This window comes from Sus scrofa, chromosome 7 (assembly GCF_054392235.1).
Source record: "Sus scrofa isolate SSC_HxYL_T2T_F1_AM1 chromosome 7, Sscrofa_HxYL_maternal_Yorkshire_Landrace_v2.0, whole genome shotgun sequence".
NCBI lineage: Eukaryota > Metazoa > Chordata > Mammalia > Artiodactyla > Suidae > Sus > Sus scrofa.
Window position 1 is genome coordinate 16,099,581 of NC_139389.1, and position 23,882 is coordinate 16,123,462.

The 23,882-nt window shown below is 38.6% G+C and overlaps 1 protein-coding gene across 50 annotated transcripts in view; it reads left to right on the top strand.

The window, feature by feature from the left end:
- Window positions 1–23,882, top strand: part of CDKAL1 (CDK5 regulatory subunit associated protein 1 like 1) — a 951,913-nt gene that overhangs the window by 158,095 nt on the left and 769,936 nt on the right. For all 50 annotated transcript variants that reach the window (XR_014809698.1, XR_014809711.1, XR_014809714.1 and 47 more), the window contains one exon: window positions 14,418–14,514. Coding sequence is in view for 22 of the 50 variants with exons in the window: in XM_005665623.4 (XP_005665680.2) it covers window positions 14,418–14,514 (97 nt within the window). In the remaining 28 variants the exon portion in view is untranslated. The remainder of the gene's footprint in view (window positions 1–14,417; window positions 14,515–23,882) is intronic.

Genomic DNA, 23,882 nt, shown 5'->3' on the forward strand with positions numbered 1-23,882 from the left:
TACAGTAATTTCAGAATAGTAACAATACTTGTGCATATATCATCAGTCGTGATTGCTGAGAAAGTTTAAAAAGTTATTATTATTTTTTTGCAAATGCTATATCCCTACTCTCCTCCCAGATATTTTTAATGGTAATTCTGTATTTACATTGTCATTACATACTCATTTTCTCCCTTTCAACCCTAACTTGGTATTCATTCCATAAATAACTGTGTATTTAATGCCTGCTACAAAACATTAGACAAATATCCTTCTAGTTATTTTTGTGTTTGAAGTGCATTTTTAGTAGTTTCCTTAGGAAGGGCTCCAAGGAACAACAGTCTCTTAGTTGTAGGGTTTTTTTATTTTTGATAATAGTGCTCTTTATATTTGATAGTCGACTTTGCTGGATATAAAATTCTTGGGTCCCATATTCTTTCTAGGGTAGAGTACTGCTTCCATAGTCTGATGGCTATGTAATTTTCTTCCCTCCTTCTAAGTCATGTATTATTTTTGCCTAGATGTTCGAAGGAGTCTATTTTTCTTGAGAGTCTGATATTTTTTTTCCTTTTGCTTTTTTTTCCCCTTTTTTTAGGGCTGCACTCGCAGCATATGGAGGTTCCCAGGCTAGGGGTCTGATCAGAGCTACAGCTGCTGGCCTACCCTACAGCCATAGCAATGCCAGATCTGAGCCGCATCTGTGACCTACACCACAGCTCATGGCAATGCTGGATCCTTGACCCACTGAGCGAGGCCAGGGATCAAACCTGCAACCTCATGGTTTCTAGTCAGATTTGTTTCCACTGCGCCATGACGGGAACTCTGAGAGTCTAATAATTTTATTAGAGTTTATCTTGGCGTTGCTTAGTCTTGTTCTGGGGTGATGTTCCCAGGTATATGGTATAATCTTCCGATATATAGACAAATCCTTAAAGCCGCTTTATTTTCTTTTTACTGCCGCATTTGCAGGCCAGGGGTTGAATTGGAGCTACATCTGAGGCCTACACCACAGCCACAGCAAACACTGTATCTGAGCCGCATCTGCAACCTGTGCCAAAGCTTGTGGCAACACCAGATCCTTAACCTACTGAGCAAGGCCAGGGCTTGAATCCATATCTTCACAGAGGCGAAGTGGGGTCCTGAACCCATTGAGCCACAATGGGAACTCCTAAAAATTTTTTTAATGTAAATTTTTGTTTTTCTTTTTAGGACAGCACCTGTGCCATGTAGACATTCACAGGCTAGGGGTAGTAGCTGCCGGCCTACATCACAGCCACAGCAGCGCTGGGTCTGAGCCACATCTGCGACCTGCACTACAGCTTGAGGCAATCCTTAACCCATCGAGGGGTCCAGGGATAGAACCCACATCTTCATGGATCCTAGTCTGGTTCTTAACCTGCCGAGCCACAGTAAAAACTCCTTAAATTTTCTTGAATTATAATTTTTAGTAGTCCCTTCCATTTCCTTCATATTTCCTTTCCTTCTCCAGGAATTCCTCTTATTTATGTGATAGATTGTCTTTGCCTATTTTCAAATGGTTAAAAAAGTGTTAACGGTTACTTTTTCTTGAATCCTGTGAACTTGCTAAATTAACTTATTATCAGTTCTAGTAGTTTTTTATTCCTTTAGGATTTTGTACATATTCAGTCATTTCATTTGTGAAGAAATCCTTTTCTCTTCCCTGTGATCGGATGCCTTTTCTTTCCTTATTGCCTTAGCTCGGGCCTCTAGTACAATATTGAGTAAAAACGGTAAGAGTGGGCACCCTTGCCTTGTTTCTCATCTTAACGAGAAAACATGATGTTAGCTGTTCGTCTTTTATTATAGCTACCCTTTGTAAATTTGAGGAGCTTCTCCTTTAATTTTAGTTTTCTAGGACTTTTTTCATGAATGGATTTTGAAATTTGTCAAATGCTTTTCCTGCTTCTGTTGAGATGATCATTTGGTTTTTCTTTTGCAGTATGATAAAAATGGTACATGTGGTTCTGTCCTAGGTGCTTTGGCTCTAGGTGTCTGCTTAGAAGGCAATAGAAAGGATGACAGAATCACCATTGCTTGAGGATTGGTTCCTCTTGGGAAAGTGGGAGTTGCTGTTCTTTTGGGCATGTTGATTGTGGGCCCTGTGGTGGCTTTCCGTCATTTGGTGGCACTGTTCTGCTTACCTGGTTGCGGTGCTAATGCTCACAGGCCCACATTTAAGACCTTCCGCTTTTATGTTGAGGGTTGTACTTGAGGTCATTACTTGTAGGTAACTCTGGAAGCCAGTAGCTGTGAGGGCAGGACACACTAATCATTGTTTGTCCATCCTTAATTATGGAGGTCAATTTTTCTAAGCTCCTTTCACCTTTGATTTATAGGTTTTCTTTGGAAAAGTCAATTTTTTTCCCCAAAGTTTTACACAGATGATTGCTTCATAATTTGGGTTGCTCAGGATGGTCCTTTTCCTGGTTTTCCAGTACCTTGCTTATTAGTTCTGAGATAAAAATAAGGGATTATCAGTCTAATAGAATATTGGCTTTTTCTCTTTCTCTCATATATATGTAAGTATATATGTATACACTCACTTCTATGCATTAGTAAAATACAGTTACTTAAAGGACTAATTAATTGATTAATTTCAGTAGAATTCAGACAGAAACCTCCAGAGAGAAATGGAGCCTTTAAATTTATCTCAGATGTCAGGTAGCTTTAATAATGAAAAAAGCTTCTGGAGAATGACATGCTTTGTTTGTACAGATAAAGTGAAATGGATAATTAATAGGATCATACAATTAAAGCAAGCCAAGTCTTTCTCTTCATCCTTAACCACATATAATTTTTGACCCCAAATATTTCATACTTGCTACATAGCGATTGTTCAATAACTATTTGTTGGTCAGATAAAAAAATTTTAATTGTTGCAGTCCTGTGTATTGCTTTTCGTGTATATACACGGCCTTTTCATTGTTGCTGCTCTTCCTCATGGCAATAGCAGTGAACATAGAAGAGACACCCTGCACATGTTTTGTGGCTCAGAGGGGACCCAGAGCCCTTTTCTATATAACTCTGCTGATAACAATGAAGAAATAATGAAGAAATCCTCTCTTTAGTTTATTATGGTATACTTTGGTTTTAGTCATGTCGCTATGTGGTGGATGTCATTTGCTTGGTTATTTCAGTTGATAATTTGAATCAATGTCACTGTGATTTTGGTGTCAGTGTGATGAAGTTGGTCCTTTGGCTGGCAATTGCAAACAGTAGAAGCCTAACAGTCCCCTGTCCGCCCCCCCCTCCGCCCCCAGTGAATTTTGTTTTGTACATTGATGTTGTTGGGGGAAGATTTTCACGTAGAAGACAGTGTTTGTTTTATTGAAGTTCTGTTGCTTTCTGGGACTAGAATTGAGTGGTGGCTCCAAGTTTTATCTGTGACCAGTGCTATTGGTTGCTGCTGTACAAAAGTTGTTTTTCAACGGAAGTTTTAAAAAAGTTTTATTTGTGATAAATACTTTCCTGATCTAAGGTCAGAGTAATTATAACTAGTAGCTGTATTACTTTTCTGAAGACATAATGAAAATAGAAGGTTTTTTTTTTTTTTTTAAATAAAGAAGGTGATGGAGTGAACAGAGTTGAAAATGGTGCTGTTTAAACACTAAGAAAATACTTCTTGAGAATGTGCTAGTAATTCTTATGAACCATTTATTTGATTTGTAGGAGTTAAAGTCTTTTGAGGACTTATAAAATTCAAATGTAGATAAATGGTGTTGACACCATCCAATGCGGTTCCTCTGATTGGATTATCTGTATTTCTGGTTATGAAAAAGGTGGATTCTTCCTTCCTGGTGGCCTTAGTACATTTTTAAAGACATAAGCTCTTAATCACAACTTTAGTTAATGATTGATTCTACTGTTATTGCTTGGTATTGGTTTTTCATTCATTTGTTTAATTGCAAGTGTTTTCTTAAAAATGTGCTCTGAGGTGTGTAAAGTGAAGCACTGCCCTCAAGCAGCCTAGAGTCTTGAAGGGGAGTGATGTTTACTCGGAGAGCTGTAGTACCACAAGTCAGTGCTGAGCATCACTGTATATCGTTTGCTGTAAGAACAGTACTAATAATTTAGGAACAATGATTTGTTCTGAATTAGGTAGTTCAACTAGAGCATGTTAAATAGGAGTTTTTAAAAGTATCCTAAAATATCTCTGATGTCTGTGCCTCCTGCCCCTCCAGTGAAACCTCTCGATCGATCATGCAGCAGTTAGAGTTGGCTGAAACCCAGTTTATAGCAGCTTAACTTAATCTCTCCTGTTGCCTCAGTCCTATAGGTGGGGATTCCTTGATGGTGTAAGTTAGTCAGAGATGCCTAATTCCTATAGAGTCTTAACATTTTCCAGGGTACAGTTGTCTCTTGCTTAGCCACTTTTTTATTTTAAATAATTATTATTAAATAGCATAGCACTTTTCTGTTACCCCCTCCAAGGAATCAGTTTTTCAATTAACTGATGCCTCTTTGGAAGAGTGACTTTAAAAATGATATAAAGAATTTGAAAATTTTGTATTGGAACCTTTTATACATTTTTACAACAGAGTATTATTCAGACTATGTCGCCAATTCTAAATTCTGATTTTGGCTGAGTCTGCCACTAGAGGCCACGTTAGGATCTCATGGTACTCTAGTTCAAATTGTGTTCAGGTTGGACTTTTAACTAAGACCAAGTATGCATTTTCCTTCAGGATTTTTATCCTATTCATCTCATTTTTAGATGGAACCAGAACAGTACATTTCCTGCATTCCTTTCTCAGAGTATAGATTCTTGTCATCATTTAATATTGGTCTCCTGGGTGAATGTGATAATTAGAGTAAACTACAATGAGATGTGCAAATTGGATGGTGAATTGAGTAAATGTAAAAGCTGATCAGGGTCATCTCTTTTCAGTGTCACTTTACTCAGTTCTTCCTTTATCCTGATACACTTTTTGAGTTTTATTTTTTTAAATTCTTTCCTTTTTTATCCAATGTTCCATTCCTTTATGAAAAGATATTTCCTTCTAAAGTGTTTGCTATGACTGCGGTATCAGGATATTGACTTAAAGACGTGAGCTAATTGCAGACTTGCTTTTCATTTTATGGGGATAGTCTCCACAATAGGAATATACATGTCATATACTTAGATTGCTATTATTCTATTTAAATGTTAAACCTTTTGAGGAAGGAGTGTTTTACTTACTTCAGCTAGCTTATCGGGAAGGAACTGATTCACATGCTTAGTGCTATACAACTCCTAAATGCAGTTTTAAATGTAGTGAGACATCACGTATATGGTGGTCTGATATTAGCTCTCTCATCTTACTTTGCCTTGAACCTGAAGTTGTAGAAAAATACCACTGAACCTCAAACTTCATGATGTGGAGTAAGGACAAAAGCTCTTTGCGTATGCCCTCTTAGTTTTTACAACTGGAGCTTGTGAATCAAAGTGATAAAAGACAGACTAAAAGGAAAAACAGGAGTTCCTATTGTGGCTCAGTGGTTAACAAATCTGACTAGGAACCATGAGGTTGCGGTTCGATCCCTGGCCTTGCTCAGTGGGTTAGGGATCTGGCATTGCTGTGAGCTGTGGTGTAGGTCACAGACGTGGCTCGGATCTGGTGTGGCTGTGGCTCTGGTATAGGCCGGCAGCTGCAGCTCCGATTAGACTGCTAGCCTGGGAACGTCCATATGCCTCAGGAGCGGCCCAAGAAATGGCAAAAAGACAAAATAAATAAATAAATAAATAAAAATGAAAGGAAAAAGAAAACAAACAGATGTAATATGTAAGAGTTAGAATTTGTAGGAGTTAGAATTTGGAGATTATATAACCTCTTAACAGAGGGGGGTGAAGACTGGAGAAGAGTTTAGATAAAGGAAAAAGGAGTTTGGGGCTTATTGAGGAGGTATAAATTATGGCAAGGTGATTAGGAAATATGTGATAAATAAGGGTCATTTAGTAATTAATCCTTCTTAGGTAGATAAGTAAGAGTCTGTGATAAGAGCTGTCTCTGGAGTAGTTGCCTTCCTGGTACTGGAGATGGAGACAACTTTACAAATGGAAATTTATGTCTTACTTTTTTCCAGATGGGAGAGGCGGGAGAACCTTTTCCCCTAAGCCTGCTGTTTCTTAGTTGCTTTCAGCTCAAAATAAATCTTTTGCCAAAGTGGCATATTTTGGTCCCCTTTAATGAGAAAAGAAAGTTCTAGGTGACTGATAACATTACACCAGGTTTTATGAGGGCAAGTAATCCTTTATTTGAGCCTGCAGTACCTCCTCCCATTTGACCTCAGAGCACAAAAGTTATTCTGCAGCATTTCATTTAAAAATTCTAATACTGAGGTACGTTTTATAATGTATGTAGTACTACATGTGTTTGATTTATATACAATTGTATGTATTAACGTATTTGAGGGATTGCTCTTTTTTTTAACTGGCGAATGCCTTGTTAAAAAGTTGGGTGGCCACTGGCCTGTAAAATTATTTTTTCTTATTAATGTTCTAACCTTGTACTTAAAATGTTCATTTGTATTTCTATTCACTTTGCAGATTTCATTTTTTTTTTTTTTGTCTTCTCATCTTCATGTATATTCCTTTAGGCAGATTCCTCTTGGTATCTGATAGGCCTCTAAGCATATATTGTGCCCATAATAAACACAAAATACTTCATTAATATATTTATTAAAATCATAAATAAAGTTTTTGATTATCATCATTTACTCCAGAAATTTTTGAAAATTCATTGCATGGTACTTAGAAATGGTGTGGTAGATTGAATAGACAAGTTAGAAATGACATATTGAGAAGTTAATAGCTGACACAAAAGAAAGGAATCAATATATATGGCTTGCTGAGATTATTTATTATGGGGCCACACAACCTTATGGATCTTGGTAACCCCTGGGTTAGGACATCATTATATGAAAGCAAAGGGCAGTGATGGATGGCTGACAGCCCTGTCTTTACTTTGACCTCAGGCAATCTCTTTCTCATCCTCAGTTTCCACTTTTATAAGTGAAGTAACAGGGCTAGAAAGGTTTGGATGTCTCTTAGAGATATGAAATTCTATATCTGCAGTGATTATTAAAGGCAATCAGCTACAGGGTCAATTAGATTCATCATATTTTGTATAATAAGAAATATAAGCATGATATGTATTTTAGAAACATTTCCTTGAAAATGGTTACCTTTTTTTTTTTTTTGGCCTGGGATGTAGGCCAGTTTGTAGGGGATAAAGCTTTGGGAGGTTGAAAGAAGACAAATTCATTAACTTTCTTCCTCCCTCCCTCCCTCCCTCCCTCCCTCTCTCACTCTCTCTCTCTCTTTCTTTCTTTCTTTTTTTCTTTCTTTCTTTCTTTTTAGGGCTGCACCCAAGGCATATGGCAGTTCCTAGGCTAGGGGTTGAATCGGAGTTGCAGCTGTCAGCATATACCAAGCCATAGCAATGCAGGATCCACGCCTTATCTGCTACCTGCACCACAGCTCATGGCACCGCCGGATCCCGGACGCATTGAGAGAGGCCAGGGATTGAACCCACTTTCTCATGGATTCTGCTCGGATTTGTCGCTGTACCACAACACAAACTCACAGAAGACAAATTCTAATGAATAAGTGGAAGCTATCTAGAGGTAGGGTTTGATAATAAGAACACACGGGCAAAACGGATAGATAGTGACTAAACAGGAAAATATGAAGTAATGAACTTCCTGCCTTGGAGGAAGTAAAGCAGAAGCTGCATTGACCACTTATAAGGGATATTGTAGAATATAGTAACTATTTAGGTAAGATCTATTCAGTTGGGCAACCTCCTATCCAAGAGGTGGTCTAGAATGTTGGGGAGCTCTTTGAGGTTGCATGAAGTAAGAAGCAAGGGAACTCAGTAGGAGGAGTATGGCACTTAAGTCCTCTAAGATTGGTCTTTATCCCAAAGTGATGCCTTCCGAGAAGCTGGTTGGGCTACTTTACCACAGCTGCTGGGGAATCTTTCTCTTGCCCTGTTTTGGTGTCAGGCTTTTAAAAACAGTGCTATGAGTATCTTCTTTCTTTTCTTAATTCCTTGTCCAATGGAGAGAAATGTTATTTACAAATAGGAATACCTTTTCCAAAGTCTATACATAGGTTATCTTGACACCTTTGTAATAAATTGGAACATAGTTTACCTCTTGTTCTTTAACCTGGTGTTTTTTCATCATCATGTATTGTGGACATCTCTCCATGGCAGCCCTTGTAGGTCTCCATCGTGCTCTTAAATGATAGCGAACATTTACAAAGCTTTCGCTGTTTACCAGTACTTATTAAAGTGCTTCTCATTGGAGTTCCCGTTGGCACAGTGGTTAACGAATCCGACTAGGAACCATGAGGTCGTAGGTTCGATCCCTGGCCTCGCTCAGTGGGTCGAGGATCCAGCGTTGCCATGAGCTGTGGTGTAGGACATCATGGGAGATACAGGGAAGGGAGAAGGACCAGATGGCGGCTAGCGTGGAGCCTTGTAGGCCATTTTGAAGAACTTAGACTTAATCTTTGTGAGATGGTGACCCATGAGAAGAGTTGGAGGAGAGGGGTGCTTTGCTCTGGCGTACATTTTACTTTATTTTTATTTTTATTTTATTTTATTTTATTTATTTTTTTGCTTTTTAGGGCTGCACTCACGGCATATGGAGTTTCCCAGGCTAGGGGTTGAATCAGAGCTGTAGCTGGTGACCTACACCATAGCTACAGCAACCTGGGATCAGAGCTGTGTCTGCAACGTACACCACAGCTCAGGGCAATGCTGGATCCTTAACCCACTGGTCGAGACCAGGGATTGAACCCGCGTCATCATGGATATTAGTTGGCTTCGTTTCTGCTGCACCACAGTGAGAACTCAGTATCTCTTTTCTTCCCTTTCATGCAAAAACCTGGGTTCTAAGGCTCATTTCTTCCTTTTCCCACTAGATTGTGAACTCCTTGAAAGCAGAGACTATCCTTTTATTTAGTTTTTTTCTTGTGTTTGGCATGAGGTGAGTAACTGAATGGCAGAATGATAAAACAAAGTGCTTAGTGATTGACTTTTTAATAAATACTTGTTTCTGTAGATGAACCCAGGAACTTGCTTTAGCAGTAAGCACAGAAAAAGAAGCCTGTTGAACCTGGACTCAACTGGGAATTTCTTGACTTGGTTTATGTAGCCAGTTCATCAGGGAATTGTAGCTTATTACATCCTGATACACTTTAAAGAAATGACTGCTGTGTCTAAAAGGATTAACTGCCATGATAATACTTTGTCACTGTTATAAGTGTTATAACTTTTACCCCCTTGGACTCTTCTTTTCTAGGTGCAATGAAGACCACTCCCCTACCGTTAGCATTCTTTCTTTTTACAGAGCATAAAACGTGCAGTTATATGTTTTTAGCTTTGTTGGTTAAAATAATGTTCAGTCTTGTGATCCTGAGGTTATACCCCAGTTACTGTGGATTTGAATGTCTCCAAACATCCCCAGTTAACATATTTGAATATAACTGTGGATTATTTTTAGATTGATAAATCCCATCAAGACTTAGAGTAACTTTATTTTCAATTTTAGGCCGGTCCTAGCCTAGCTCATCAAGTCCTGACAGCAGTCATATCTGGAGACAGTTGCATTGTTGCTACATGCTCTTTCCTCTTTGACTGGTTGTTCCAAAATTCAAGCCAAATTCAATAAAAGCATGAAAGAATATTTTAAATAAATTACTTAAGCTTCTCTGTTTTGAACTTCTCCTCTTAACTTTCTGGTGTTCTGCTTACTCCCTAAAGTCAGCCTTGGACTGTTGTTTCATGACTTGGTCTTCTGTTGATAAATCCACCAGAACATTTTCCCCGGGTTGTTTTTATACTGGCTGTACTGTTTTCAAATATGTTGTATAAGCAGCTACATCATGGTGACTTTGATGGAGTACATGTAAATGTTGATCATTATTATTATTATTTAGTATTTTCGTGGCGATATTCCTTTTTTTTGTTTTTCATGCTGATGTTTTTTCAGCCTGTGGCAATGTTTCTACATTGCTAGAAAGACCTCAGAGTTTTGTACTCAGTGGGCTTCTTTCCACACTCTTAAGGACGGATGCATCCACTGTTAGCACCTTTCACTTTGGATTACATTTCTAAACTCTACCCCCAGCTTTGTTCCAAGGCCAGATGAACTGCATTTCCAGAGACTTGATGGGCATTAGTGGAACCTCAGAGGTAGTGGGTCGTACTTGGATTTCCTTCTTTCCCAGTACTCAGCCAGCTTCTCCTGACAGTTCGTGGCACTACTGTTCTTTTTGTTTTCTTAGTCTAGGGATTGGCAACCTCTGGCCTTTAGGCCAAACCTGACTTACTCCTTGTTTTTAATAAATGAAGTTTTATTGGAACAGAAGCACACCCATTTGTTTAGCTATTGTGTATGTCTGCTTTGGTCACAGGGGATGGAGCTAAGTAGTTGCAGCAGAGACCTGTGATCACCAAAGCCTGAAGTAATTTACTCTCTGACCCTTTATAGAAAATGTTTGTTAATCACCGCCTTAGACGCAAAACCTTAGCATCACTTTTGATTCATTCTTGGGATTTCCCAAGAATGTTCTAACAAGAGAACTCATCTCCTTTTCCTTCCTTTTTCTTTCTTTTCTTTCTTTCTTTCTTTTCTTCCTTTCTTTTCTTTTTTCTTCTCTCTCTCTCTTTCTTTCATTCTTTCTTTTCTTTTTTTCTCTTTCTTCTTCTTTCCTTCTTTCCTTCTTTGTCCTTCTATATGTGTTCAGGTTCTCACATCCTTTTGCCTAGGATATTAAATAAATTTCCCTACACATTGGCTTCTTGTCCCCATGTATCTCATTTTACACCTTGCCACCAATATCCTGTTCTCAAAGTTTGGTTATACTCTATGTCCACTCTGCCATGAAAACTTCAGCAGTTTCCCCACTGCCCACTAAATTAGACCCTGTCCAGCCTTTTTTTGGGGAAGGCTCCTTCCACAATATGAGCCTATTGGTCTCATTATACAGAAATTATTTCTATAATGAAATACTTTCCCCCAACTTCCTCCCTTCTTGCTTTTGTCCATGCTGCAACAACTGCCTGGAGCTTTCTCTGCTTCTGTTTCACCCTCTTCAACTCCTGTCTCCCCCTGAAATCTTCTCATTTTTTTTTTCATGAAGCTTTTTGCTATCTTTTTCTGTGTACATATTCTTTTCCCCTCCGTACTATGTTGCCTGTTCCTCTTTCTGTTACTTAAGGGCATTTTACTTGATGCTGTGTTGTGTTCTTCTATATCTTGTCTCATCCATTATAAACCAGAAGCTTGTTGAGTACAAAGTGCATGTCTTCCTCTTACTGTGGTTCCTTAAACACTCACTATTATGTCTTAGATGTGCTTAATAATTAAGAAATTGAATCACATTATTAGAAGCAGGCTTTTTATTTGGATTTAATTATTGGTGACCTTACAGACTTTTGGATGTCTGGTAGTGATTCTAGTTGCATAACTAAGGTTTTTGAGGAAACCAGAGGTTGTTTCCTTATATATATTGTTAATGTAAAAGGAAAGGTTTTTTGTTCATTTATTTGATAAGGCCTTTCACATTTACTACATGAAAACTGTTTGGGTGCAATGATGTGCTTGGTACTGATTAAAAAAAATAATAGTAAAAAAAAGAAAGTAATACCAGGTGGCAGAGCCAGGCAGTATTTCTCTTGGGTATGTTAAGCAATCTACCAAAGTCAGATTTTCTTCATTCTGTTAACAAGTTTTTTCAGGATTCCAATTGCAAAAATTATACCAAAGTATTTTATGGAGTTACTGTAGCTTTTAGGTGCTGTTGAAATAGTATTTTGTCCTCTGCCTATTCCCTGCTTACTTCCCAGAAGGTTTTGGTGTGGCTATTGATCACCTAGAGCTAGTTCTGTTAGCCTCCCCTCCACCCCCCCATGGCTTTCAGTTCTGAAAAAGTTGACAGAAACAGAAAGGTGTGCCAGGTATAGAGACTTTTCACTTCATAGTGTTGTAGTCTAAAAGTTGCATATTCAGACACTGAGCTGCTGATAACCTTAGCTTTCTCGGTGGGTTTCAGAAACCTAGACATTGCCTGGGGTGAGCCGTCAGATACACAATTTGTATATAAAACACAGTACTTGAGCATCCAGTAAAACAAAAGTAAACAAAGCAGCACAGTTCCCAAACTTGCATACTTGAAAAAGAATTGAATACTTGAAACTTTAATATAAAAGGTGCAAAGGATATGAGTAGTTTCTAGGAAAAGTTTTTAGCTCTACTTGGTTTGTTACTGTCTTCTAGCACAGTCAGTGTTTGCTGTATACATCTGTGCCTGGACAAATGGGAATACTGCTCAGCCATAAAAAGAACAAAATTCTGCCATTTGCAACATATCCACATACAACATACCCCAGCTTCCTCAAAGGTAAAAAAATGCCTAATAGACCAGACATGTATACCTTTGAACCAGCATTTCTACTTCTTAGGATTTATGTTAGAGAAATAGACAACTTAGCATAGATTTTGTACCTAGGATTTTATAATCCAGAAATACTTTTTCAAATATTCAAAGATCATCTTTCTTTCTCGCTCTATTCATCCACCCATCCATACATATAAGTACATACATATGTACATGCATATGTGTGCATATATATAATCATGTTTATTGTAAAATAATTTTTAATAGTAAAAAATTGGAAATAAGTGCCTATCAGAACAAGAGTAGTTAGGCTATAGTATACCATAGTATATAGTATGTATATAGTATAAATATAGTATGTGTATATATAGTATACAGTGTCAAATGCTATAGTATAGTATATGTTTTAAAAGTATGAGGTTCCACTCTGGGGTATACATCCGAAAAAACTAAAATACTAATTCAAAAAGACCCATGCACACCTAATGATCATAGTAGCATTATTACTGTTATTATTTACAATGACAAGGTAAGGGAGCAACCTAAGTGTCCATCAACAGATGAATGAATAAAGATGAGATGTATACACACACACACACACACACACACACACACACAAATATACACAAGGGAATACTATTCAGCTATAAAAAGAACAAAATTCTGCCATTTGCAACTGCATGGATGGACTTGCAGGGTATTATGCCAAGTGAGATAAGTCAGAAAAAGGCAAATACAGTATGATATGACTTATATGTGGAATCTGAAAAATAAACTAGTTTTATAACTAACAAACTAGTTTACTTAAACAGATAAGACTCAGAGATATTGGAAATAAGCCAGTAGTTACCAGTGGGGAGAGGGGCGGGGGAGGGGCAAGATGGGGTAAGTGTTGAAGGGATCCAAACTATTGGCGTTCCCGTCATGGCGTAGCGGAAATGAATCTGACTAGGAACCTTGAGGTTGTGGGTTTAATCACTGGATTCACTCAGTGGGTTAAGGATCTGGCATTGTCAGATGAGTGAGTTGTAGTGTAGGTCGCAGACATGGCTCGGGCCCTGTGTTGCTGTGGTTGTGCTGTAGGCCAGCAGCTGTAGTCCGATTCAACCCCTAGCCTGGGAACCTCCAATATGCCGTGGGTGTGGCCCTAAAAAAAAAAAAAAAAACCCAACAAACTTATGGTATAAAATAAATAAATTATGAGGATATATTGTACAACATGGGGAATATGGTCAATATTTTATAATAACTATAAGTGAAGTATAACCTTTAAAAATTGTGATCACTATTTTGAACATCTGTAACTTTTATAATATTGTACATCTGTATTTCAATTAAAAATTATTTAAAAAAGGGATGAGTTAGATCTTTAAAGACACAAAAGGAAATGTATGCAAGATGTATTGGATGGAAGCGGTAAAACAGAAGGTTGTTGCGTCTTTGTGTATTAATAGCGAACACAGGTCTATTTACACTTTGTATCTGCATGTGTGAGGGATTCTCTGGATGTAAGCATAACCAACCTGTAATTTCTACAGTCTCTGAGGAGCAGAAGTGAGAAGATGTGTAAATTCTCAGGATGAAAGGCATATTTTACGTTCTATTTCTTATTTTCTTGTTCAATTTTTAAAATGTATATTTTACTCTTACACTTGGCAAAAGACTAGGAAATCATACAGTAGTACGTTTTAGGCATATTTTCATCAATATTTAAAGTAATGTATTTGAGTGACTGATGTATATCTGGAAAATGTGAGTTTCAAGAATGATTTATAGCCTTGACAATTCTATGTAAGTAAATCTTTTTGTTTTATAAGGAGACCATAATGCAAGACATTATCATATTGAACTGCTGCTGTGTTCTTTAATGGTATGATAAACAGACGCATAGTTCACAAACCCATCTAGCATCCTGTTTTATGCTGGATGGGTTTGTTACTTTTTAGGGAATGTCTGTGCACTAACATCAGTTTTCAAGGGTACACTTGTGAGGAGAATTGACACTGTTCTCTCTTTAACCTTTTAGAAAAGCTCAAGAGGAGAATAAGAAAATAGTGCTAGCTGGATGTGTTCCTCAAGCCCAGCCTCGTCAGGACTACCTTAAAGGACTGAGCATCATAGGGGTAAGCTTACACCTGATGGGAAAAAAGAAAATTTAACATCTTATTTTTTTTAGTTTTTTGTCTTTTTGCCACAGCAATGCGGGATCCTTAACCCACTGAGCAAGGCCAGGGATTGAACCTGCAACCTCATGGTTCCTAGTCAGATTTATTAACCACTGCTCCATGACAGGAACTCTTAAGAAAATTTAACGTCTTAAAACATGTAGTGGCTCCACATTTAATTTTCTATTTTTAGGTTATCTGTAAGCTATATTACACTTATGGCTGTCCTTAGCATGCTTTCTCTGTTGCCACTGGACCTTTGTCATGCCATGTAACTTTTGAACCTAGTGCAAAAACATGTGCCAGGTTCTCTCACAGTAAAAAGCCCTGGTATGCATTTACATCCATGAATTGTAACCGGGTCTTTGTCTGCCTGTCCAGCACTCTCTTCACAACATAGAATATAGATGCCTTTTGTGGGATGTCCCACTTTGGTCATACTCGTCCCCACGTCTTGGCTTCACGGGTACCCATTGTGTAAGCCTGCCCTGCCCACTTTGGGCAGGCCTTAAGGCTCCTGTCAGCATTTAACAGAGTTATAATTTGGGAGTTAACTGACGTTGTTTATTGAATAAAGCCCTCCTCTCTTTTCAGTTAGCTTCATGATGACAACTTTTCAGTCCTTTTTAAAATTCTCACCACGTTTCTCCAGCCTTTCCCACAATGCCTAACACACAGTAGGCGCTCTTTCAGGCAGTGTCTGGTGGCTGACTCAATGAAAGAAGCTTCCTGTTGTACTTTTGTTGTTGGCGTGCTTCTTTCCCCACTGGGCAGTGAGTTCTGTGAAGTTAGAGACTACCACTACTGTCTTACTCTTTGTGGCCATCGCTGTTCACACTTGCCCAGAGGTAGGTAGTGCTCAGGCAGTATTTATTGACCAATTGGTGGTGCTTCATCCTTCCACCATTCTGCTAAATCCGGGCTCATGGTGCTCAGTAATGATCTTCTTTTAATGAGGCTTTATTAATTAAAAATAACTATTGCATTTGGAGTGGATAAGCAATGAGATCCTGCTGTTATAGCACAGGGAACTATATCTAGTCACTTGTGATGGAACCTGATGGGGGATTATGTGAGAAAAAGAATATATGTATGTATGGATGACTGGGTCACTTTGCTGTACAGCAGAAATTGTAAATCAACTATTATATGTATATATATATATATCGTATACTCATAGGCAAAAATTATGTGAATAATCGGCACTTGAATTGAGACTTATTGCAATTTTTCTATTTGATGTTCTATTGATAGGTTCTCACACTGTATTCTCGATATAATGAACTTGTTTTCTGCTATAAAGTCCTTGCCCCAGTGGCAAATTTAATAATCTTTAAACAAACATTCTCATGTTAAACAAACAGATCCTGAATGTTTGGGAACTTTAGTTTGTTTTTACCACTTGTCTGTTTACATTTTGATTTCTCTTGGTTGAAGGAATGAAATGAATATGGACTCCTGAGTTATCTTTTCATGTCAGACTAACATTCTCCATAAACATAATCCTGCTGTGTTAGGGAAATAGGAAACTAGTTAGAATTCTCTTTTAGAGTTGGAGTGTGGTAAAAGCTTGGAATTCATCTTTGAGTTCATCTCAAGGAATTAAGTTACCAGAATAGTAGACTTTCTGTGGCATGGCAAAAGCCTCTTCTCTATGTTCGTTATGGTAACATTTCCCTGAACTGCAGTGTCTGCTGTGAAGAGCTAAGTACACGTGAGGATGTTGAAGAGCTTCTAAAGATAGCGTAAGAGAGGATGTGCCGTGCAGGTGATACGGAAGATATTTCCAAGGACGGCATAAACTCATGGGCGTAGCAGATAAACATTTTTTCCCGTTTAATCTAGCACCCTTTTTGTTCGGTCATTTTGTCTCATTTTATTTATTTTATTTTTTATTTTTTAATTGTATGGCTGTTCCCATGGTATATGGAAGTCCCAGGTCAGGGGTTTGAATCCGAGCCACAGCTGCGACCTACACCACAGCTTCTGGCAATGCTGGGTCCTTCAACCCACTGTGCCAGGCTGCGGATCAAATCTGCCCTCTGCAGTGACCCAGGCTGCCAAAGTCAGATTCTTCTTTTTTATTCTTCTCTCTCTCTCTTTTTTTTTTTCCTTTTGGCCTTTAAGGACTGCAGCTGTGGCATATGGAAGTTTCCAGGTTAGGGGTATAATTGGGGATGCAGCTGTTGGCTTATACCATAGCCATAGCAATACAGGTTCTGAGCTGCATCTGTGACCTCCACCACAGCTCATGGCAATGCTGGATCCTTAACCCAGTGAGGGAGGCCAGGGATCAAACCCTTGTCCTCATGGATACTGGTCAGGTTTTTAATCCATTGAGCCGAAATAGTAACTCCTTATTCTCCTTTTTTGGCCTCCTTGCAGCATATGGAATTCTCAGGCCAGGAGTCAGATCCGAGCCTCAGCTGTGTTATAGCTGTGGCAGTGTCAGATCCTTTAACCCCCTGTGAGGGTCCAGGGATCAAATCTGCATCCTGGCACTGCAGAGAGGCTGCCAATCCCATTGTGCCACAGCGGGAACTCCTGAAGTTGGATTCTTAACCCACTGTGCCATGGTGGAAACTCCTGTCTTAGTTTATTACCATTAAAATTCTTTAGATTTATTTAGCTGTCTTATAAATGGAGATATAATATGTTTGAAAAAGTGAATAGAAAGACAATTCATAATCCTCTCACCCCAGCATACTAATTATGACTTTGCTTATCCCCTTCAGACTTTTAACCTCTGCATATTTTACTTAATTCGAATCTCAGAACTATTTCGTGTTCTTATTTTTCCATGAGATTTTCTTCTGTGAGCTCTTTAACCATTTTAAATTCTGCGTTAATATTCTACTGAAGGGTATACTGTGAGTTATTTAACTGTCCTTAATTGTTAGATATAAGTGGTTTTCTAATTTTTAGGAACAGCATATGATGCAGTAATGCTTGTGAAGGGCTTTCATTTTATTTTTATATATATTTTTTGCTTTTTAGGGCCACACCTGTGGCATATGCAGATTCCCAGGCTAGGGGTCGAATTGGAGCCACAGCTGCCTGCCTATGCCATAGCCACAGCAATGCCAGATCCGAGCCTCATCTATGACCTACACCACAGCTCATGGCAACTCTGGATTCTTAACCCACTGAGCGAGGCCAGGGATTGAACCCGCAACCTCATGGCTCCTAGTTGGAGTCATTTCCACTGTGCCATGACGGGGACTCCTTTTTTTTGTTTTTTGTTTGTTTGTTTGTTTGTTTTTTTTCCTTTTCATTTTAAATTTAAGATCAGTATGTTGTGAAAAGTTTTCACGGTAGAAATGTACTATCAATAACAGCATTTCTGAGTTGTAATTTAATTATATCTTCAGCATTTAGTGGTGTTATTAAAGTATGAAATTATTCTTTGTCAGTAGTCATTTTATTATAGAGCATTTTGATCTATGGCAGCTGTATATGATATCTATCATAACTGACTACTTTTTATTTTTTACTTTCTTTCTTGGTTGCATGCACAGCATTTGGAAGTTCCTGGGCCAGGGAGCAAATCTGAGCTACAGCTGCAACCTATGCCACAGCTGCAGCAACACCAGATCCTTAACCCACCACACCTGGCTGGGGATCGAACCTGTGCTGCCAGAGAGACAACGCCAGATCCTTAACCTGCTGTGCCACAGTGAGAACTCCATAACTGATTCTTTATGTAGAAAAATTATGTCCAGGAGAACTGAAAATTTTGGGATAAAAATGTGGAGGGTAACCGTAATCATCTGTATTTGGCATTTGGAGAGATCTGTTTCTGAACAGAATGGCTGAAGTGCTGCAAAATCAGAAACCTTCTGAGATACAGTGAGTGAATTATATCAGCTTACACAAAGAAAAAACAATTTTGAAGTGTAAAAAAAAAAATGAAGATGTGTAAATTTAGTGGCTTGAGAAACTGTTTTTAGGAGGATGTTTAGAATTATATTGCACTCCTTATTTACAGACTTTGTGAAAACCGTTATTCCTTCAGGGGTTTTCCCCTATGGAACTTCTGTGACATAGGGCGTTCATAGAGGTGGAAGGGACATGAGCTGAAACTGCCTTCTTTGCTTTCACCTCCTGCTGGGATTTGTCTGTGTCACCCCACAGTACAGGATGCGTCAGTTCTGTTGACCAAGTGATGGACGTAAAAAGTTGCCATTAGGTGGTGAGCAAGGCACTTACTGCCACCTTAGTCCAAAAGCCGTACTGTCCCATGTTTGCAGGTGCTCCTGGAGCGAACATTTAAGAAGATATTTAATAAGGAAGTATGATATTATTACCCTTGTTACATGTTAATTTGCACTCATGTCAACCTTTAGAAATGGAGCATGTAATTTATTTCCATAATCAGAGATAGCAGTGTGGTGAGGTCTCATAGTAATAAGTGGATTGACTCCTGGGCTTTTTATTATCTTCTGTCTTAATGTCTCCTGAGTCTACTTGCAAAGAATATTATTTGTGTGGTGGTGCACAGAAAAAAAAAATAATGGAATATCAAAACCAGAAGTAAAACCAATCAACATCTGGGTCCCAAGAACTGGCTTTGTTGGCAGCAATCTCTATGCTTTGCCCATCCTGGTTTTTTCGCGGTGAAAGAGGAGAAAGAACAGATTTGAAAACTTAAATGTCTTGGATAAAAAGATTTTTTTTTAATGAAAGCTTTTTTACTAGCATGATTAAATGAAGTTTATAGCTTATATCTAGAATATAAATTTATAAAAACAAATTTATAGGTAATCAGTGTAGAATCAAGATCTTTTTCATTTTGATGGTATTTTGAAACATTTTACCTTACAGTGAAGATTTTCATTTTTCTTTTGACAAGTATGTATGGTTAACTGTTCATCTTGGAGTTAGTTTCCATGCACTGTTACCTTTTTTTTTTTTTTTTTTTTTTTTTTTTTTAAATCACTGCTGTTATTTGTTTACCTTGGTTACTCTGTGTCTAGCTGCAGATGGTTCCAAGATCTTATGACCATACCCATTGAACGGTACTTTGCTTCTCTTTAGGTTTTTGTTTTTTTTTGTTTTTTTTTTTTTTTTTGTTTTGTTTTTTTTTGGCAGGAAGGTTTCTTTTAGATTAGTCAACCAGAAAGGATGTTCTCTGGTAGCAAAAAAGAATACTAGACTTCAGAAGTCAGAAAGCCAGGCATTAAACCCCAGGGCTGACACATCATTCTTTTTTCTTTTTATTCAGTTAGTACTTATGAGTGCCTGGTAGCTGCTGTTGCAGTTGCTAGGAATGCAGCAGTATATAAAAATCACCAAAGACCCCTGTCCTCAAGGAGACTACATTCCATTTCTCGGGGAGAAAAATCTGGTTTGAGCCTAAAATATCTTCAGCCTCCTGGCAATGTGGTGGGATGGGTCCCTAGATAACAGGGAGACTGATTTGTTGGGAATTTTGCTGTAAGGCTCAAGGAAATACACTCTGTGCCCATCAGCTAGGCTTGTGTTAGGAAAAGAGGGCTGAGATAATACTTATTTGCTTGAGTTCTTCTTCTTCTTTTTTTTTTTTTTTTTCTTTTTTCTTTTTTAGGGCCGTACCTTTGGCATATGGAAATTCCAAGGCTAGTGGTTGGATCGGAGCTGCAGCTGCTGGTCTACGCCACAGACGCAGCACTGCTGGATCCTGAGCCACATCTTCGACCTACGCCGCAGCTTGTAGCAATGCTGATCCTTAACCCACTTGAGTGAGGCCAGGGATAGAACCTACATCCTCATGGCTACCAGTCCGGGTCTTACGTGTCTGAGCCACAATGGTAACTCCTTGAGTTCTTAAGGTAGTGCTGTTTCTCAATTCTTGTCATTTAGTTGCTATTAATAGACATGACATTTGTTAGGAAGTTTAGTTTTTATTCTGTTTCATGAAAGCATGTTTATAAAATTATACCTTTTGTGTAGATTTTCTGTGCTAACAAAGACTGCATCTTAACTTGGTCTTGGTATTGAGTCATTAGGCTTATCTTTGTATGATATCTCTAGAAATCCTGAATAAATTGTGAATTAATAAACAGGTTGTAACATTTTTAAACATGCAGTTCAAAGCAGAATATACAGTTTGATGTTGAAAATTTGTAAATGACAAAACTTCCTGATGTGCCAGCTGGGAGCCCTGCAGGCAGGTGCAAATTTTCTTTGGAGAGCCAAACAAAAATGTGGTTTAACACAGGTGTCCACTTATCTCAGGGGCTATTACCAGGTTGATTTGCAGTGCTTTAAACATCTTTTCAGGCAGGCTGCTTTAATCCTGCAAAGTCAGACAGCACGATGACTATTTCACATGTGAATGCTAATTTTGAAAATTATGTGTATAAATAAAGCGGCATTTGAAAGAGGATACATTTAAGGATATTTCTAGTATGTACTCTCTTACAGAAGGTAAAAGAGTCATGAAATGGAACTATGTCTCAGTAATGGTGGCATCGATGTTGAGAGCAAAACTTGAAAAAATAGTCCTTTTCCTGCTTGTCTCTGCTTCATGTCTTCTGATACTTCTTTTTGTCATATTCTGCCTTTTTACCTTTAATTATCAAAATGGCAGTATCGTAATAGAATGACCTGTGGATTTAAAAACTTGTTCGTTTTTGTCTCTTGCTAGATCTGTTGTTTTTACTTCTAATTTTATTTATATGTGTACATATTTTTCACCTACTGAATTATAAAAAAGCAGTGCACCATAGTAGTAAGAACATGGATTCAGGGGTTAGGTTCCATAGGTTCGTGTCCCTGCTTTACTGCTTATTAGCTGTGTGACTTTGTACAAGTTAACTTCTCTGTGCCTCAGTTTGTTCATCTGTAGTATGGAGATAATAATGGAACTTAATTTGAAGTTTTGTTAGGGATAAAGTGTTTAATACATATAATGTGCTTAGCGTGGTCCCTGGCACATAGTCTTGTTGTATTAGCTTTTTTTTTTTTTTTTTTTTCATTTTTGGCCACTCTGTGGCATATGCAGTTCCCATGCCAGGGATCAGATCCAAGCCACAGTTGTGACCTAAGCCGCAGCTGCAGCAATGCTGGATCCTTAACCCACTGTGCCAGGGCGGGGATTGGACCCACGTCTTAGTGCTCACAGAGGCCACCCATCCTGTTGAGCCACAGGGGAAACTCCATACCTTTCTTACTAGTGGATTTAACACTGATTACAAATATATGCCTGGGGCGAAACTATTTACTAGAGATAAAGAGATGAACAAAACTTGTTTCTTCCCTGAAGACAGTGAAGTCTGAAGAGAGATAATTATGACGAATATGCTCAGGGATAATGTCCTGTGGACACACAGAGGTTGAAGCCATTCTTGAATTGAGTTTCAGAGGCTGAGTAGTAGCTTGATGAATGGAAAAAGGATAAAGGGCTTTTTTTTTTTTTTTTTTTTTCTTTTTTGGCCGCCCTATGGCATATGGTATTCCTGTGGCAGGGATCCTATCGAGCTGCAGTTACAACCTAAGCCGCAGCTGTGGCAATGCCGATCTTTAACCCAATGTGCCGGGCTGGGGATCGAACCTGCATCCCAGCACTCTCAAGATGCCACCGATCCTGTTGTGCCACAGCAGGATCTCCAAGAAAGGTCTTTTGAGCAGAGGCAATAACATATCTAAGGCAAAGCATGTGTGGTTACGGGTGCCTGGTAGGGAAAAAGGATAGCAGAAAGTGCATCCGGATTTGAATGTAAGTTGGAGGCGGTAATTTTAAGACGTGTAGTTTGGGGTAGTGGAGATGAGTGGTAAATAGGGTGGAAAGAAGGAGTTTGCATTCAATGGAATATTTAAGACAGAATCAGCAGGATAGGGTGAAAGACTCTGGTGGGGGTAAGATTGTGTGAAAAGGTAAGAGTTAGAAGCAATACAGTCTAGTGTTTATTGCTATGTGACTTTTATTCATTATATGTTAATTATTTCTAGTATTTTTTTGACATGCACCCATGGCATATGGAGATTCCCAGGCTAGGGGTCAAATTGGAGCTGTAGCTGCTGGCCTACACCACAGCCACAGCAATTCAGGGTCTGAGCTGTGTCTGCAAGCTACACCACAGCTCATGGCAACACTGGATCCTTAACCCACTGAATAAGGCCAGGGATTGAGCCTGCATCCTCATGGATGCTAGTCAGACTTGTTAACTACTGAGCCACAACAGGAACTCCACACACAGCTATTTCTTAAGATCCTCTGCTTTTAAGGACTCACTTGAATAGATTGGGCCCATCTGGATAATTGAGATTAATCTCATTATCTCAGTATCTTTAATCTTAATCACATCTGTAAATTCCATTTTCCATGGAAGGTAACTCATTCTCTGGTTTTGGGGATCAGAATTGAATATCTTTGAGAGGGCTTTTTTTTTTTTTTTTCTTTTTCTTTGCCACAACCTCAACACATGGAATTTCCCAGGCTATGGGTCGAATCGTAGCTACAGCTGCCAGCCTACACCATGGCCACAGCAATACAAGATCCGAGCTGTGGTTTGTCTGTGACTTACACCACAGCTCAAGGCAATGTCAGATCCTTAACCCACTGAGCTGAGGCTAGGGATTGAACCTGCATCCTCCTGGATACCAGTCAGATTGGTTTCCACTGCACCATAGTGGGAACTGTTGAGGGGCCATTATTCTGCCTGCCATATGCAACATTATTAGTTGATATTTTGCATCTGTAATGTGTATTTCTGTTTCATTTGTGATATGACTATTTTCAACTCTAGTATTACTTTATAAATTTTTTTTCTTTATAACATCTTACTCTTTAATATGGTTATAATATTCTAACGCCCCAGAAAATGTTTCTCTATAGAGTTTAGCATGTTGCATTTTGTTATGGTTAAAGATCCCCCCCCCACACACAAAGTTTCATAGGCATTTTAATTGGATTTAAGAGGAGAAAGTTCCTGGTACTGAGCCTCGTTTTGCTGCTGTCCATGTAGCCTGGTCTCAGCTTTCAATGAGTAATTTTTATCTCTTAGTGTTCGTCACTCACTGGTACCATTAAGGCAGAAAACGTTTTTAGTGGTGTGTGGAATGTGCTGCCATAGGACTTGTAATGAAAGGGCTGTTTCTACCTCTGGAAGAGGATTTTTCTTAATGAAGAGATGAAAGAAGATGGAACTAGACTGGCAGATGAGAAAGGTTTGTTCAAAAATTTAAACCACATGTAGCATCCAGTGCTCTTTGGTGCAGTTCATTAGCAAACTTGTTTATGGGCTTGTGAGTTCAAGAAATCTTTCTTCCAGTAGAGTTAACTGGTGACTGCTCTGGACTTCCCCAAATCTAAGAGATTTGGAAATTGAGCTCTCCTCCAATAC